The sequence below is a fragment of the Ammodytes marinus genome (assembly GCF_949987685.1).
Source record: "Ammodytes marinus genome assembly, chromosome: 2".
NCBI lineage: Eukaryota > Metazoa > Chordata > Actinopteri > Uranoscopiformes > Ammodytidae > Ammodytes > Ammodytes marinus.
This window is the reverse complement of record NC_137231.1, coordinates 3,527,626-3,542,190: the sequence shown is the minus strand read 5'-3', so window position 1 is coordinate 3,542,190 and position 14,565 is coordinate 3,527,626. Positions and strand designations below refer to the sequence as shown.

At 39.9% G+C, this 14,565-nt stretch overlaps 2 protein-coding genes across 2 annotated transcripts in view; one reads left to right on the top strand and one right to left on the bottom strand.

Annotated features, from left to right (window-relative positions):
• Positions 1-1,641: 1,641 nt before the first annotated feature.
• On the bottom strand, positions 1,642-7,461 carry tm2d2 (TM2 domain containing 2). The gene is made up of 5 exons (XM_080050204.1): positions 7,067-7,461; positions 6,516-6,603; positions 6,320-6,435; positions 4,555-4,789; positions 1,642-4,202 (listed from the first exon to the last, which is right to left on the bottom strand). The coding sequence occupies exons 1-4, from the start codon at positions 7,336-7,338 to the stop codon at positions 4,576-4,578; spliced, it is 690 nt and encodes a 229-aa protein (XP_079906330.1). The 5' UTR covers positions 7,339-7,461; the 3' UTR covers positions 1,642-4,202; positions 4,555-4,575.
• Positions 7,462-8,614: 1,153 nt separating this feature from the next.
• Positions 8,615-14,565, top strand: part of LOC307262077 (protein Niban 2-like) — a 38,074-nt gene continuing 32,123 nt past the window's right edge. Inside the window, exon 1 of the mRNA XM_080042821.1 lies at positions 8,615-8,863. Coding sequence (XP_079898947.1) covers positions 8,809-8,863 — 55 coding nt within the window. The 5' untranslated portion in view covers positions 8,615-8,808. The remainder of the gene's footprint in view (positions 8,864-14,565) is intronic.

The window sequence follows — 14,565 nt, the reverse complement described above, 5'->3', positions numbered from 1 at the left end:
CAGTAATATGCTTTATCACTCAGTCTACATTTGTAACCTACATTATCACGGATCACAAGGGATCTCTGTACCCCCCAGGAAATGTCTTAGTAAAGGTTGCTGCTGGCCATGGGAATAGGAGGTGCGGCGCGCAGCGCCGCAGCAAAAATTTGGGGGGTATTTTGCTCAAAGATGCCAATACGCACTAATGAAATAAACAACTGTTTATTTGAATACACAAATACAACAGGCACTGACGTTACAGTTGTCCAATTTTGTTTACTATATGTACAGGGACACATTTTGTGCAAACATGCAGACAGTACAAAATAAAATTTAATAAAAGTGCAACTTCTACTGTTTTGATTTATTTTTAAATACAGAGGTTATTGGTTGTTTTGGAATTCGTTTTTCCCAATTTAAAACATAAAAATAAAGCAGCATGGAAAATTAGGAAATAAATCTTGTAGGCCTACACTAGCATGCTCCTGCTCGTTTCGCACGTGCAGAGCCGCGGACACATCGCGCTTGCTAGTACATTAATTGTTCAGCACTAAAAATAAAAATTGTTTTATTTATTTTTTATTTTTTTGGTTTTTACTTTGCCATAAAGCACTGGAGGAAACATTAATAGCGGTGAAGCAAGATTGCCATTTACCATTTCCCACGTTGCTAAAATGTGCTTTTTTTTTTATTTAGGCTGCCCCCTAGCGGCTGGGGTGAGCATTTTGGTTATTTCTTTAAAAATTCATATCTCCTCACAGGAATGGGCTAGAGACTTACTTTTTTTTTTGAAATGCTCATAAATGTGTGCTCTACAAGTCGCGGGCCGGATTAAATCATCTCGCGGGCCGCATCCGGCCCGCGGGCCGTATGTTTGACACCACTGCTATAGACCATACACAGTGCATGGGAAACTGAGGGCAGCCCCATTTCCAATTGTTTTTAAATAAACTCAATACACACTGTGCATGAATGTGAACGTGACATGATCAGATAATTTCAGATTACCTCACAGATTTTTAGGCTATTAATTATCTAGACCAAAACATTTTATTCCTTTTTTTGTATGATAACTCACATTTGCATAATATGATGTTAATATCAAACACACAAACTAAAAAATAAATAAAAATAAAAAAATATTTTTTTTTATTTTTTTGAGGGGGCCCCCCTGGCGGTCGGGGGCCCTAAGCGACCGCTTAGTTCGCTTATGCCTCGGGCCGGCTCTGGTCATACGCATCGTTCTTTTGTTTAATAATGCATAATTTTTTATTGTATAGATAGATTATCCTTAACTTGGCACATATTGGGGTGTGATATGCTAGCAGCCACTAGCATAGCCTTGAGCCAAAACCCTGCATTTGTAAACCTTGCTCTGACTTCCTTGAATCAGAGCAGGAGCAGAGTAGAGCAAGTACCATCAACTTCTCCTTCAAACCACTGAAATGCTCTGACCAGACTTATGGTCCTTTTTAATAGTCAAGACTATCTATTCAGTTATTTTAAGGTAGATACAGATGCGTGTGGATTGACAAACGATAAAGAGACAGTTGATTGATTGACAACTTGGGTTTACTGAATCCTCCATACCATAAAAAACAAAAACACTTTTGGAGAACTATTCAGACAATTATTTAGAAATATCAAGAGCATTAAAAAAAAGAGACCACACATTCCTGTTGCATTGTAACATAGTACAGCTTTAAGCACTTTTTTATTTTAAGGAGAAACCAGCCAATAAAGAACATTTGAAAAGGAAACATTGTCAAATCAACAGAAGACCAGGCGGAAATTTACCTGGAACATTTTCTTTTTTCTCTCTCACTCAACACATACAGCATTCATAGCTAATAAATAAATGGAGTGGATTAAAGTTACAGAATATAAAAACCCTTTCCCAATAGAAAGTGTCTGTTTGGGAGATCAATATTATATACAGTATAATACAAAGCCAAGAGACGCCAGAATATTAAAGGAGGCATTCACACAGCATGTTTAAGGATCATTACATGCTGATTTAGAGCAATTCTGCAGAGCTGGCTTTAGATTTGAGAAGGAAATAGAGCGGATAATTACATTCAGATTAAATCAAAGATGTATGGATGTTTGAAAAAAAACTCTTTATCTATATATTCGACAGGTGTGTTAAACAGCATATTAAATTACCACACTGGCTATTAAGTGGAACATTGCCACATGTAAAGCCGTGTCTTAATGCTTTCCCCATTCAAAAAAAGATGTTGAGCCTGCTGAAAATATATCGCCGCTTCTTGCTGCTGCATGAGAAGAGTTGACACGTTGACGATCACATCTTCTGCAACTTTTTACGACCTCAAAAAGGGTTTTTATGGATCACTCAGTAATGAAACCTGATCCATCTATGAACGAGCACATAAACCTTCCGTTCAGGTAAAGATGAGGGATTTAACAAAGGGATTTGAATATTTAATGTGAGACCTTAGCCTCGCACGGAGAAAGTCAATGAAGACTTGGAACATTTGTTTTAGTTTTGAGACATTTGAACAAGGTCAAGTCTCCACACCTGAATGCAAAGTAGGGCTTTTCTTTCTTTCTTCTTCTTTGAGGGGAAAGCTAAATCCAAGCTGAGAGCACTTGAGACCACCTCCTTTACTTGAAGATGTTCCTTCTAAATTTGAATTCACTTGTAACAGTTTTTTTTATTATTTTAATTGCCAATTGTTTTTTTTATAATTTTAATTTCTGTTTCCATGTTGTGAGTGTATGTGTATGCATGTAACTTGTTGCTGCCTCTTGGTCAGGACTCCCTCCAAAAAGAGGAATGTACTGCCTGGCATGTTTCCAAACATTTCAGTCAAAAAACTGAAAAGCACTAAAATCATGAGCTTGTCAACGTTGACTTATGAGAACACTGTCCATCTTGCCTTGGGGGGGGGGGGGGGGGAAATGAAACATACTTATAAGATCATTGCTCACTGTTTAACTGGAATGGAAGATTCTTGAGACAGTATGCAAGATTATGCAAGTTATTGTTGGTGTACCAATAGGCTTTGTGAACCTACAGTGTGTGTGAACAGGATATGGGGATAGGAATAGTACTGGAGTTACAGATACGTAGACTTACAATGTAACATCGAGACTCAAATCGCATTTTTTTTTATAATGTTACCAGATATGCATCAATCTCCAAACTTCCTATGACATGACAGACAATTCCAGAACTGGGGGCCACAGATCCCGAGATGCTGTACTTTTTATTTTACTTAAAGAACATTTTGTGGCGCTTTTTTTTGTTGCAGGATTTAAGTTGCCTTTCACCTGTAGTTCAGTTCATTTGTTGGTGAATAGCCATCATAGGTTAACTTGTATAGCTCTGGGAAGGGTTCATGCCTTGTACAAATAAACCAAGGGGCTGTAAGCATGGAACGACAGGCTTGACATTTAGGTGTCAGACTGGGGTCGTATTTCTACTAGAGACCACGTTGGGGAATACAATGTTGAAAAATGACAGTAAGTCTTGCTGTACTTTACTGAGCTTCTGTATGGTATCTGGTGCCACAAAGAGCTCCTGATTATGACTTGTGTGATATATATTGCTAGCATTAACTGACACTGGACCATGTGTGTCATATCAACAAGACCCTCTGGTTTACTTTGCTTTTACACTAACTAAGATCCTCTTCAGGTGGTCCAGTTGTTATGTGTGTAGCACAGATCAATTGACAGCTTTAACACAGTCTAAATGCACTGAATGAAAGGCACAAGACAGACAGACTACTATAAAATATCTTGACTGAGTGTCAACTGTCACAAGGAAGTGATTTATGCTAATCAGTTGGTAACCATGGTAACACATCTGTCAAGTGATTTCCCCTTCATTTGTGAGTGAAAACTGTCAACCTGTCAGTCAAGCCAAGTGTCAACGTGAAGCAGAACCAAATGCCAACCATGCATCACTCACTCTAGTTGCCTTGATCCGGACCGTATGAGCTGAACTACAGGGTGTGATAAGTGACAAGCTGACAATTTAGTAAAAAAAAAGCAAAAAAAAGCGGGTACTGTTATCATGGTTGCTCCGGTGAAAGCTTATGGAGGAGAATAAGTTATTTCTTATGCATTCTCAAAATGGGGGGGGGGATGTGAAATTAGAATGAAATGAAATCATCGCTTGTTTTCCGTCCTGGAGTCCCTGGGAACCCTTGTAGGGAGGTCCTCCGGAGGTCCCTGGACTCCACTCTCCCCTATGGAAAAGCCAGCACACAGATTCAGAACCATGGGCAGGCTGCAAACACATCACTGGAATTCTCAACATGCGACTGATTGGGGCGGCAGTGGCAAAGTGGGTAGGGAGGTCGCCTCTGGAGTGCAGGGTCGGAGGTTCGATTCCCCGCCTACCCGCCACATGTCGAAGTGTCCCTGGGCAAGACACTGAACCCCAAATTGCTCCCGATGGTTCAGAGAGCGCCTTGCATGGCAGCTACTGCCATCGGAGTATGAGTGTTTGTATGAATGGGTGAATGTGGTAAGAAATGTAAAGCGCTTTGGGGCTGAGAAAATCAGCTAAAAAGTGCTATATAAGTCAAGTCTATTTACCATGTATGCGTGTTCCTGGGGTCAGTAGTAGGTGCACCAGTTGCTGTAGTCGCTTGGCATGAGGCCTCCGGTGATGAGCAGGATCAGGTCCACGAACCACCAGATGCCCAGGCCTCCCAGGGTGAGCAGCTTGCCCACCGCGGTGCCCGTGTGGCCCAGGCAGAAACGGTCCACCCCGAAACAGCCCAGGAAGAACGAGTACAGCAGCGTGGTGATGAAATAGTGCCCCGTATATCTGTGAAAAACACACAAAAAAGCAACAAGAAAAACATGTCAAGTCAGCTGGAATGAAATATAGAAAACTGTTGTGCAAATAAAGAAAAGTTATGAGAAATGTCATTTAAACGCTGTTGAATGTCTGATCTCTATGCAGTTCCTACAGAAATTAACCTCATATGCTGGTGAATGCAGAGAGATGCTAGGAAAACACACCCTGCGTTCCGAATCGCATACTTTCTACTATTTAGTATGGTAGAAAAAAAGATTTAGGATGTCCGGATTCTTGTGGCCAGATGTAGGATGGTTAGAAGTACCCGGACGTCACATCGACGGAGCCTCCATATCAAAACGAACAGGGAAGCGACAGATATAAAAGCAAGAGGCGTTGTTATGATGAGAAAAATGAGTAAAAGTATGTCCCAATTATATGCCTACTGCATCCTAAATAGATTATTTTTATCGTCAGATGTAGTATGTAGAATAGAAAAAAGAAAGAGTATGCTATTCGGAACCCAGCCATGGTGTACTGTGAAAATATGGCAATCAAAAAGAGGAAAGTGGAGCTTCTATACATTTGTAAACATTGTCCTCTAGTGGTGAGATCCTTCAACTACAGCAGCAGGATCAGTTCCTGTCTCAATCCCCATACATTTGAACAAATTCAAATGAACGGATAGAATCAACCTTAGGACCCTCAAATTCATCAAGAAATGTATCCCAAAACATTTTTAATGGTCCATAGAAATATGTGACAGACAGGGATCACACCTGATTGATTGGTTTCTCTATCATATCTCATTGGAATTGGAACAGCTCCAGGCTAGACTTTAGCTTTAAAACCAGTGCACAAATCTTAAGACATTTACAATGTTCTGACAATTTTATCACAACCAAATCGCAAAGGGCGTGCCATTTCCAAACTGTCTGCTTCCTCATTTTTTCTGTGGCCAACCCCATCTCAAAGCCTCATGGCTGAACTGGAATGAATTGGATCCTGCCCCCCTACAGAAAGCAAGCTATTGATTCTGGTGACTCTACAGCCTTTTCCTCCAGTGCCAACATCAGTTTCAACTTTCCCTTTGCTAATGAGAGTACGACCCCCCCAGGCCTATTTCTCACACAAACACTGTTTCTGAAGAAACAGCCCACTGAATTATTGAGCTCAAGACCTTTCCGCTGGCACTACCATGTAGCCTAACTTGGACTATGCCACATAACTCCTCCAGCATCTATCCAGCACTATGTTGACTATCAAGGTGACACATAACGGGGTGGATTCTTAGGCTCAAGCCGAGGTCTGCAGCACCATGCCAATTCATTTATTCTTTATCAGTGGAGTACACCATCCCATGTCCCAGATGCACACATATACTAATACAGTTGTTTTACTAAAGTAAACTGATAATAACTCCCCCTTTTCATAAGCATGGTCTATAATGACAAGGAAAAGTTGTATTTCCATTGTAATAGTCAACTCATTAACACTATGCTTCATGAAGTTGCCGCTATGTTTTGGCGTTAGTAGATATATAGTGTTGTGTCTTACTTGATACAGGGTACGTTTCCTCTGAGGAATTCTCTTGGTCCGGCACACTCTATATCGCCCAGTGCGGTACAAATAACTGGTGTGTGGTTCACGTCTTTTTGAGTCTGGCCACCCCACTGAAAGGAAAAAAGCAGTAAATAAATGAATTGCCAATTAATTAATAGCATGATATGTTTTTTGTTTAACCAACACTTACCCCAACACAGCCATGGCCCATCTCCAGATAGGCACTGAGGTTGCCTGCATGATCCACTGGGTCCTGACAGTATATAAACTCCTCCGGTCTAGAGGGGCAGACAGACAGTGAAGAATGTATTAAAGCCACACATGTGATGTGAAGCTGACTAATACACAGTCCGCCAAACCCACTCGCACTAATGTAAACCAGTTAGAGCTTGATTTAAGGCATATTTATAATCATTTCTACCTTACAGCAAATTCGGCATAGACTACATGTTGCCAACGCAGGAACAAAATGTATAGTAGTAGACTAGCCCTAAACAAAAATGCAGGTCCACAACAACTGCTCACAGATGTTCAAACACCGAGGAAGTGAAAGACTGGCACGTTTTATTTGGCCTAGTTTTCACGGTTATATTTTAAGAACTGTTGGTCAAACAGCGCTACCTTTGTTACTGTATTATTGATGTACAGCCAAGTAATATGTGAGAATGACCTGACATAATTCTAGTCACTAAAGCATTCGGTGAGCTAACAAGCTAACGACAACAAAGCGGTGTAACTCACAGGTAGCTGCAGAGGACGACTGGTGACGGGGGTCTGTACTCAAACGGCTCTGTATTATTATTCGTACTTTCCGCCGGTATTTCATATTTCACCGTCTGGGGAGGCTGCTCGCTGAACGGGAGCGATGTAGCCCCGGGGCCAGTGGACGCATTGGGAGTCTCCGTGGTGGAGGTGGAGTTCTGAGAGTGAATTCCGTCCAGACATTGTAACAGAATCACCGTCAACAACAACAGGAACTGTCCACACAACAGAATGTAGCTGACCGAAATCATTGTCACCCTCGAAACGCTACAGTTACCCTCATAAGATAGCCAGTCATGGTTGAGAGCGACTACATTTAATGCTAGCTATCATACTCATTTTATAAACGCTAGCTATCTGCGAAGGTTTGTTTGTGTCTCGTGCGTATGACGTCGTCAAAGAGCGCTTGCAGTAGCTAGTGCGCGCTACGAGCGAGCGAGTGTAGTGTTTTGTGTCCATGAGAGGGCAGCAGAGGACAAGTAAATAGCAGCAGCTCTTCAAGAGAGAGGAGGAGAAAAGAAATTAGGACAAACTTAATCACAAACTTGTGTCCACGCTGTTTCTATAGGCTATGGCATGTTAAGTTTCCACCATGTTTCTTTTTCTAATGAAATACGCACGTAGGCTACTACGTGTGTGTTGATGTGAAACACAGTCTTCTCTAGCTACATTATAAAAGGCAGGCGGATTGGCCCAGCTAGCAAATTCCTCCTGGAGAAGTCTGATAAATGACTCCAGGAGAACGAACCAGAACATAATGTGCCAACACGTCTGTCGTTTGCTGGGAACTTTTGAGAACTGTATCGATGCACTGGTGTTTTTAAATTGTATTTTTTATTAATGCACTGACTTGAAATAGCTTACTTGTAAAATACAGTAGTACGTAGGGTTGGAGCTGCAGCATCGCCACATTACTGCATGCAGTTGTGGTTCCAGGGCAAAAAAAGAAAACTGATGGTTGTGATGCGCGTCTTCTAAAACTCACCAACCTTGATTGACTGAAACCGCATGGAAATAACTGTACAGATGGGTTCTCTAATTCAGTTGTTTTCCTTGTGTGCTACGTGTTCCAGTCATCTCCTAAATAGATTTTTTATGGTCCATCTGCTAAAATGTTTAATATTACTCTTCTTTACCAATAAAATTCCATTGCGTCGGACATAAGAACCAATATACATGTTAGGAAATGATTAGGTTATGCTATAATAGGCCTACAAAAAGTAGCCTAGGTCAGCACAGTAGCACATTGCACAGTTAACTGAAAACATAATTCATAGAGCAAAAAAAAAGAAGAAGAACATGGTTTTGACCAGTTTGTGAGAGACTCATTATTACAATAGGCCTATATCTTAAATTCTAGCTACGGAGATAGTATGTTCTTTTCGGAAGCTCGTGTGTGCCATTTTTCTCCAGGTGATTTGAACGCACCGCCGGTGGGAGTTCTCCTGTTACTTTAAAGAGGGTGTGTCTCGCTGGGAAATAGCCGTCAGTTTGTTACTTGGCAGTAACTTTTTCTCCTTCCCTCTATACCTCCCTGTCCCTGGTTTTTATCACCGACGTCTCTTCTATTAACTTCAGTCCGTTCAGGTTATGTTGGAGAGGAGGTGAGGGGGCCAAATACTGGAGTCAACGTCTCTCTCTCAACTCAATTCCTACGTTTGTCTTAAAGACCCTTTTGTACACCAGTGGACTCAATAGGGGACTCTTGAGTTTCATCCACCATGGGGGACGTGATTTCCAGTCACCTGGATGAAGCCAAGCGGGAGATTATCACAGGTGAGAGGCGCGTTTTATGGACGTTTGTTTGGTGCGTGCTGTTTTGGCACGTGTGCGTTTTTACGCAGTGATCACTGACTGTCAGAAATTTCGCTCTACGGGAAAGGTTGTACGTGATTTAAGGGAAATGCCAAGGAGTATTTTTTTATTTTGTTTGTTTGCCATGCCGTGAGTGTGACTGCTGGCGCTTTTACAAGTAACCTTTAGTCTATTTAATAGAGTAAAGGTTACTTGTATCTTGCTGTAATCGCCCGCGTTATCAATATTGAGCTACTGTTGCATTAAAGTCGAGTTTTGTCTGGATGTAAGCAGAGGGGATTGGAACACGGGGTCAGAATTCTGATCAATCCCCTCCCCACCCTGCAGATAATCGCCTAAAAACACTTTGAAGACACTAGGATACTGTCTGTTTTTGTTTCATTCATCTCTTCTGTCAGTTTGGTCCCCGTTATAACACGGTTAATGTGACTTTTCCCTGTGCGCCTGTCCAAAAGCTTAGCTTCTTTATTTTTCACAAAGTAGGCCACTGGCACTATTAAAAAAAATATCTAATCTCTCTTTGAACAAATCAACCAAGGCTAACTGTAAATTGTAACATATACATTGCATTGAAGTCCTCAAATCTTCAGGAAAAGCATGTGCACCCTTGACATAATATATGCAGTAGCTAGAGCTTTGATTCCAGCTGTTTCTTCTTGTATGCTACAGTATCACTTAAGTATCATGCTCGTTTCCAGGAAGTATAGATTTGTTACAATATGTCAAGTCTGAATATAAGTTAATATACACGTTGTGTTCTCTAGTAGCCATGGTGTGTGTTTGGCTTTTAGTTCTGCAACTAATGATTCATGTTGTTATCTATCAATCTACCTATAATTTTGTTGTTTTATTTACGAAACTGTAAAAATGTCAGAAAATTGAAAAAAAAAAAAAAAAGAAGTCCCACCACAATAAAACAATAGAGAAGGTTTGGAATGTTTTAATTGACAATCATCATAATTAGAGCTGCAAATAACTATTATTTTTATATTTTATCAACCGATTATTATCTTGATTAGTCAATATATGTGTTGTCTACACAAAGGTTGTGTGTTTACAAACTTCTCACAATCTCATAACTCTCAACATGTTGTTTTTTTATTGAAATTTCTGAATGTGTCAGGCAATGAACAAGTTTATATTGTAAAACTAAATTGATTAATCTAATCAATCAACTATCAATCATTTTGGCTGTGTTGGGCTATACCACACTTCAAAACCACACTGAAAATCAGCTCAGGTTTCAGTGTAAATGTGGTCTAATGAGGTGGAAATAGTTGACGGGTAGCTTGATTAATATGGGAAAAGGTTGGAGCCACACCCACCAGCCCCACCCTGTCTGTTGACTTAATCACAGCTGATTAACTCAGTCAGGTCCATTCACTTTCATCAGCTTTTGGACTTTGTTCTTCTTTTTAGTAACGTACATAAATATGAATTATATAGCCCTTTTATGGAAATTGTTACGCTTTGTCACTTTCTATAGACAGTGACTGGCAGACACAATAATGATGTGAAATAACCCTGAAGAGATAGAGGCTGCTTCACCCTTATCAACTCCAGCTCTTCTAAATGAGCGTTTGCCCTTGTTATTTGGCCTGTTGAAACTTGTTCATTTATACTGTAAGTGAAGTGAATTGAGCAGAGTTGACTGTAGCAGATAAGGTACAGTGCATTGTGTTGAGGAGAGAACTGGATATGCTAACCTTCCATGTATATCAAATGCAATGGTCCTGCCTCTTGTCCTTCTGACTCACAGGAAGTTTTATGTTGTTTATGACCAAATACACTGAACAACAAATTACAATAAAAATCAGCTTCAGTTGCACTTTGTGTGTCTAATTGGTGAACGATGGAACCTGCTATATGTCACCATGGTCATTGTTTGTTTGTTGCCTTGCTAAAATTGAGCATTTAGCTGCCGTCTTCCCTGTGAACTCCTCTTGTTGTTTTCAATAAGCAAAATAAGTTCTAACTTCTCAAATGCAAAAGGAAAAAATGTGATTCAATTCAGATATTTGGTCAAAGAGATATTAATGAACACTATACATTGGTAAAACATCAATCAATCCATGATGATGCTTTGGATATATTTTGGTTTGTAGCAAAAAAAGTACCAGGGTCCCATCCCAAATAGTTGATTTACTTCCTGGACAATATTGGTAGCAGAATGTTGGCCCCAAAGGTCCCTTGTTTACTGTATGTTTGAGGTAGAGGGAAAAGCATCTGGTCAAAATATTACAAAGTTGCCATGTCTGCAATGTAACTTATGGTAATGTAAATGCAACAGGATTATAGTACAATACACAGAGGGATGAACTGGGGGTTCAACAGAGCCCCAAAGATGATTTTTTTTTTGGGGGGGGAGGGGGGCTAACTTTTACATACTAACAATTCTCAATTTGCAAAATCATATGGGGAAATAAGTTCTTCATCCCATTTCAACTAATGGCCTTCCTTCGATCCTGCAGACCCAATGACCTTTCTGTGATCAATTGGCTTCACTGTGATTTCTTCATGAGGTTTTTAAAACACATACAGCTGACTAGAGGCTACTTCTCTGGAAGAAATAGAGAGAAAGCTATGTCACAGGCCAGGCTAGGTCATCTTTTATTTTTAATCTTAGCGAGTTAGCCAATTTGGAGTTAGACGAACATACACGTATCACATCTGGAATCCGAGGAATGCATGAAAAAAAAGTGTGTGTGTGTGTGTGTGTGTGTGTGTGTGTGTGTGTGTGTGTGTGTGTGTGTGTGTGTGTGTGTGTGTGTGTGTGTGTGTGTGTGTGTGTGTGTGTGTGTGTGTGTGTGTGTGTGTGTGTGTGTGTGTGTGTGTGTGTGTGTGTGTGTGTGTGTGTGTGTGTGTGTGTGTGTGTGTGTGTGTGTGTGTGTGTGTGTGTGTGTGTGTGTGTGTGTGTGTGTGTGTGTGTGTGTGTGTGTGTGTGTGTGTGTGTGTGTGTGTGTGTGTGTGTGTGTGTGTGTGTGTGTGTGTGTGTGTGTGTGTGTGTGTGTGTGTGTGTGTGGGCCTTGCGCTGCACAGCCAGCGTCACACAGTCTCTCTGCAGCCAAGACAAGCCCAGTGCCTGGCTGGCTCCAACAGAGCTGTCTAGATTTCTCATTGAAGGCCATAGTTCACTACACATCCACATGTTGTTCACTCATTTAGCCCTTTTCCTGATGCTTTGAGAGAAGTTGATAAACCACTGTGCCAGAAATAGAATGGGTAAAAAAAAAAAAAAGTTTTTCCCATGATTTGTTGAGTAATTCATGTTGAATGATTGCTTCATCACAAGGTGCCATTGTACTTCAGAGAGTGATTTATGAAAAGCTGATGGATAAGCCACACCTATCTGGTTGTCATCACACAGTCAGAGAAGCCTTATTGCCTTGTAACTCTGATAAGAATAACTGTGGGAGTCCCTGTACTGGGTCATGTGTGTGAGCAGCCAGCAGTGTGTTCCCACTTCCCTCTTAACCTCACCATGAGGTCAGCTCTGGAGGGAGATGTGGGGGTGTGTAGAGAGGATGGAACTGACCAAAATCACATGATTAACCTCTCATTTCCTCTTTTTTATAATTTATTTTTTACAATTCAGGGCTAACCATCAATCAGTAATCCAACATCCAATGATACGAATACAATTGATAGAAGGAATAGAAAAACATACTAGTTGATTAACACAATAAATATACAAACTAAGAATAGTATTAAGTATAATAAAGATAAACTCAGTGGTCTTTCATATTAACCAGAAAAACTTTTTTTTTCTTTTAGAAATTGGCATGAACTCACACATGTGCACAAGTCAGGCTCTACACATACACTTGGAGAAGCTGCTCCTTTTTTATTTGTGAAGATCAACCAGTCAGTGTCATCCTCCTCTAATAGGAGGAGGATGTATCAGGAAGTTTAATCTGTTTAATTGTGATGTGGGTTTTATTAATTATATATTTGAATCAGATGCCTTAAATATATTTGTTAAGGTTAATTCTTTCAGGAGATTTTCGGTGTTTTATGTTGTTCATAAATATAGGAACTTTCTTTTCAGCTATCCAGTTTACCTTTTAATAATCATTCACTCATATTTTCAGATACAAACCTAATTCATTGTTTTTTTTTATTGAATTCAAATTATTTTACATGCAACATCATTCAACTTTTCAATCCCATTCCTGTATTTTATACTCTCTTATCATTCAACTACTTTCAACAATCCAGTTTAGTGTCAGCTTTTCAGCATCCAGCATTCACACGCTTTTCTGCAGGAATTGCATTGTTCACACATTCACTCCCGTGCAAAGTTTTGGCCACACTCAAAATTTTGGATGGGAATTTTGTAGTTATTATTATTATTATTATTATTATTATTATTATTATTATTATTATTATTATTATTATTATTATTATTATTATTATTATTATTATTATTATTATTATTATTATTATTATTATTATTGTTACTGGTAAGGGGTGTAAGTTTAGAGGTATCCCCAAAAGGAACAAACAACTTTTGAATTATTATTTTAATAATATAGTCAAGTTTCAATATTTTTTCCTGACAGGAATCCCTAAGAATAAATATCCATTTTGCCACTTTTAAAAAGAGTTTCTTTATGTAGTCCCCTCTATAGAAACATGGTCAGTGGGTGAGGGGGCCAGGAAACAGGAAATCCTAACAGAGTGTTTTCAGCCCTGGCTCTGTTAAATGGTCAGGCTCTGGAGGGAGTGTTATAGGTGATCAACAGGCAAAAGCTCTGTGGCCTGGGCGAGGTGTGGCACTCTCACCTTCAACACACACACCCCACCCGCTCAGCACAGACGGCCTTGTTCTAAACAGGTTCACATAGCGGAAATACCTGCTGATGGGACCCTGCAACGCACGCATGCACACACACACGCACGCAGATACGCACAGACACACACGCACGGACACACACGCAAACACACAACACACGCACACTTTTGTTGGAGGTAAAGCATTAAATGATCTCATGAAACTGAGCCATATGTTTTTCTGGTGAGGTTACCCCACAGTCAAACCCAGAGAAAAGAGAGTTGTTATAACTTACCATCAAGTTCAGTTATCCAGAATTCTGACCTTTTATCAAGATCATGAAATAGAATTCATAATGTACAGTACCCTGCACCATAATTCAGATACCGACTTTCATATCAGACAGCCCAGTCCACCTAAAATAGGTTTTCCTGCTCAGGACATTTCATATTGTCATTTAAGAAACTAAAGATTGTAGGCCCATAGAAATCAGTCAAGATTGTTTTTTGACAATAGTTTATTGTCTTATAATGTTGTTGCTACTATAGCCGAGAAAATGGAGCAGGGTTTTTCCTGAATAGTTATTGTTGAAGTGGGCACCGAAGGGAAGTTTTGGGCTTTTGCCTTTTTATAAAATAGTTTGCTTGGACGCTACATTGATTTGTCTTTAAATATGATACATTATCACCTCATTCAGTTGATATCGTGAATGCATCCCAAACAGTTGTTTATTTACACACACTTATACCTTAACATAAGCCTTCATTTGGAGCCATGTTTCTATCAAACTTCTGAATATTACATTAGGTTAAGCAGTGTGGTGTTTGGTGTGGGGCAGGCAGTATACTGTGGTTTTATTGGATTTAATATATAACTAAAAACAGATCCT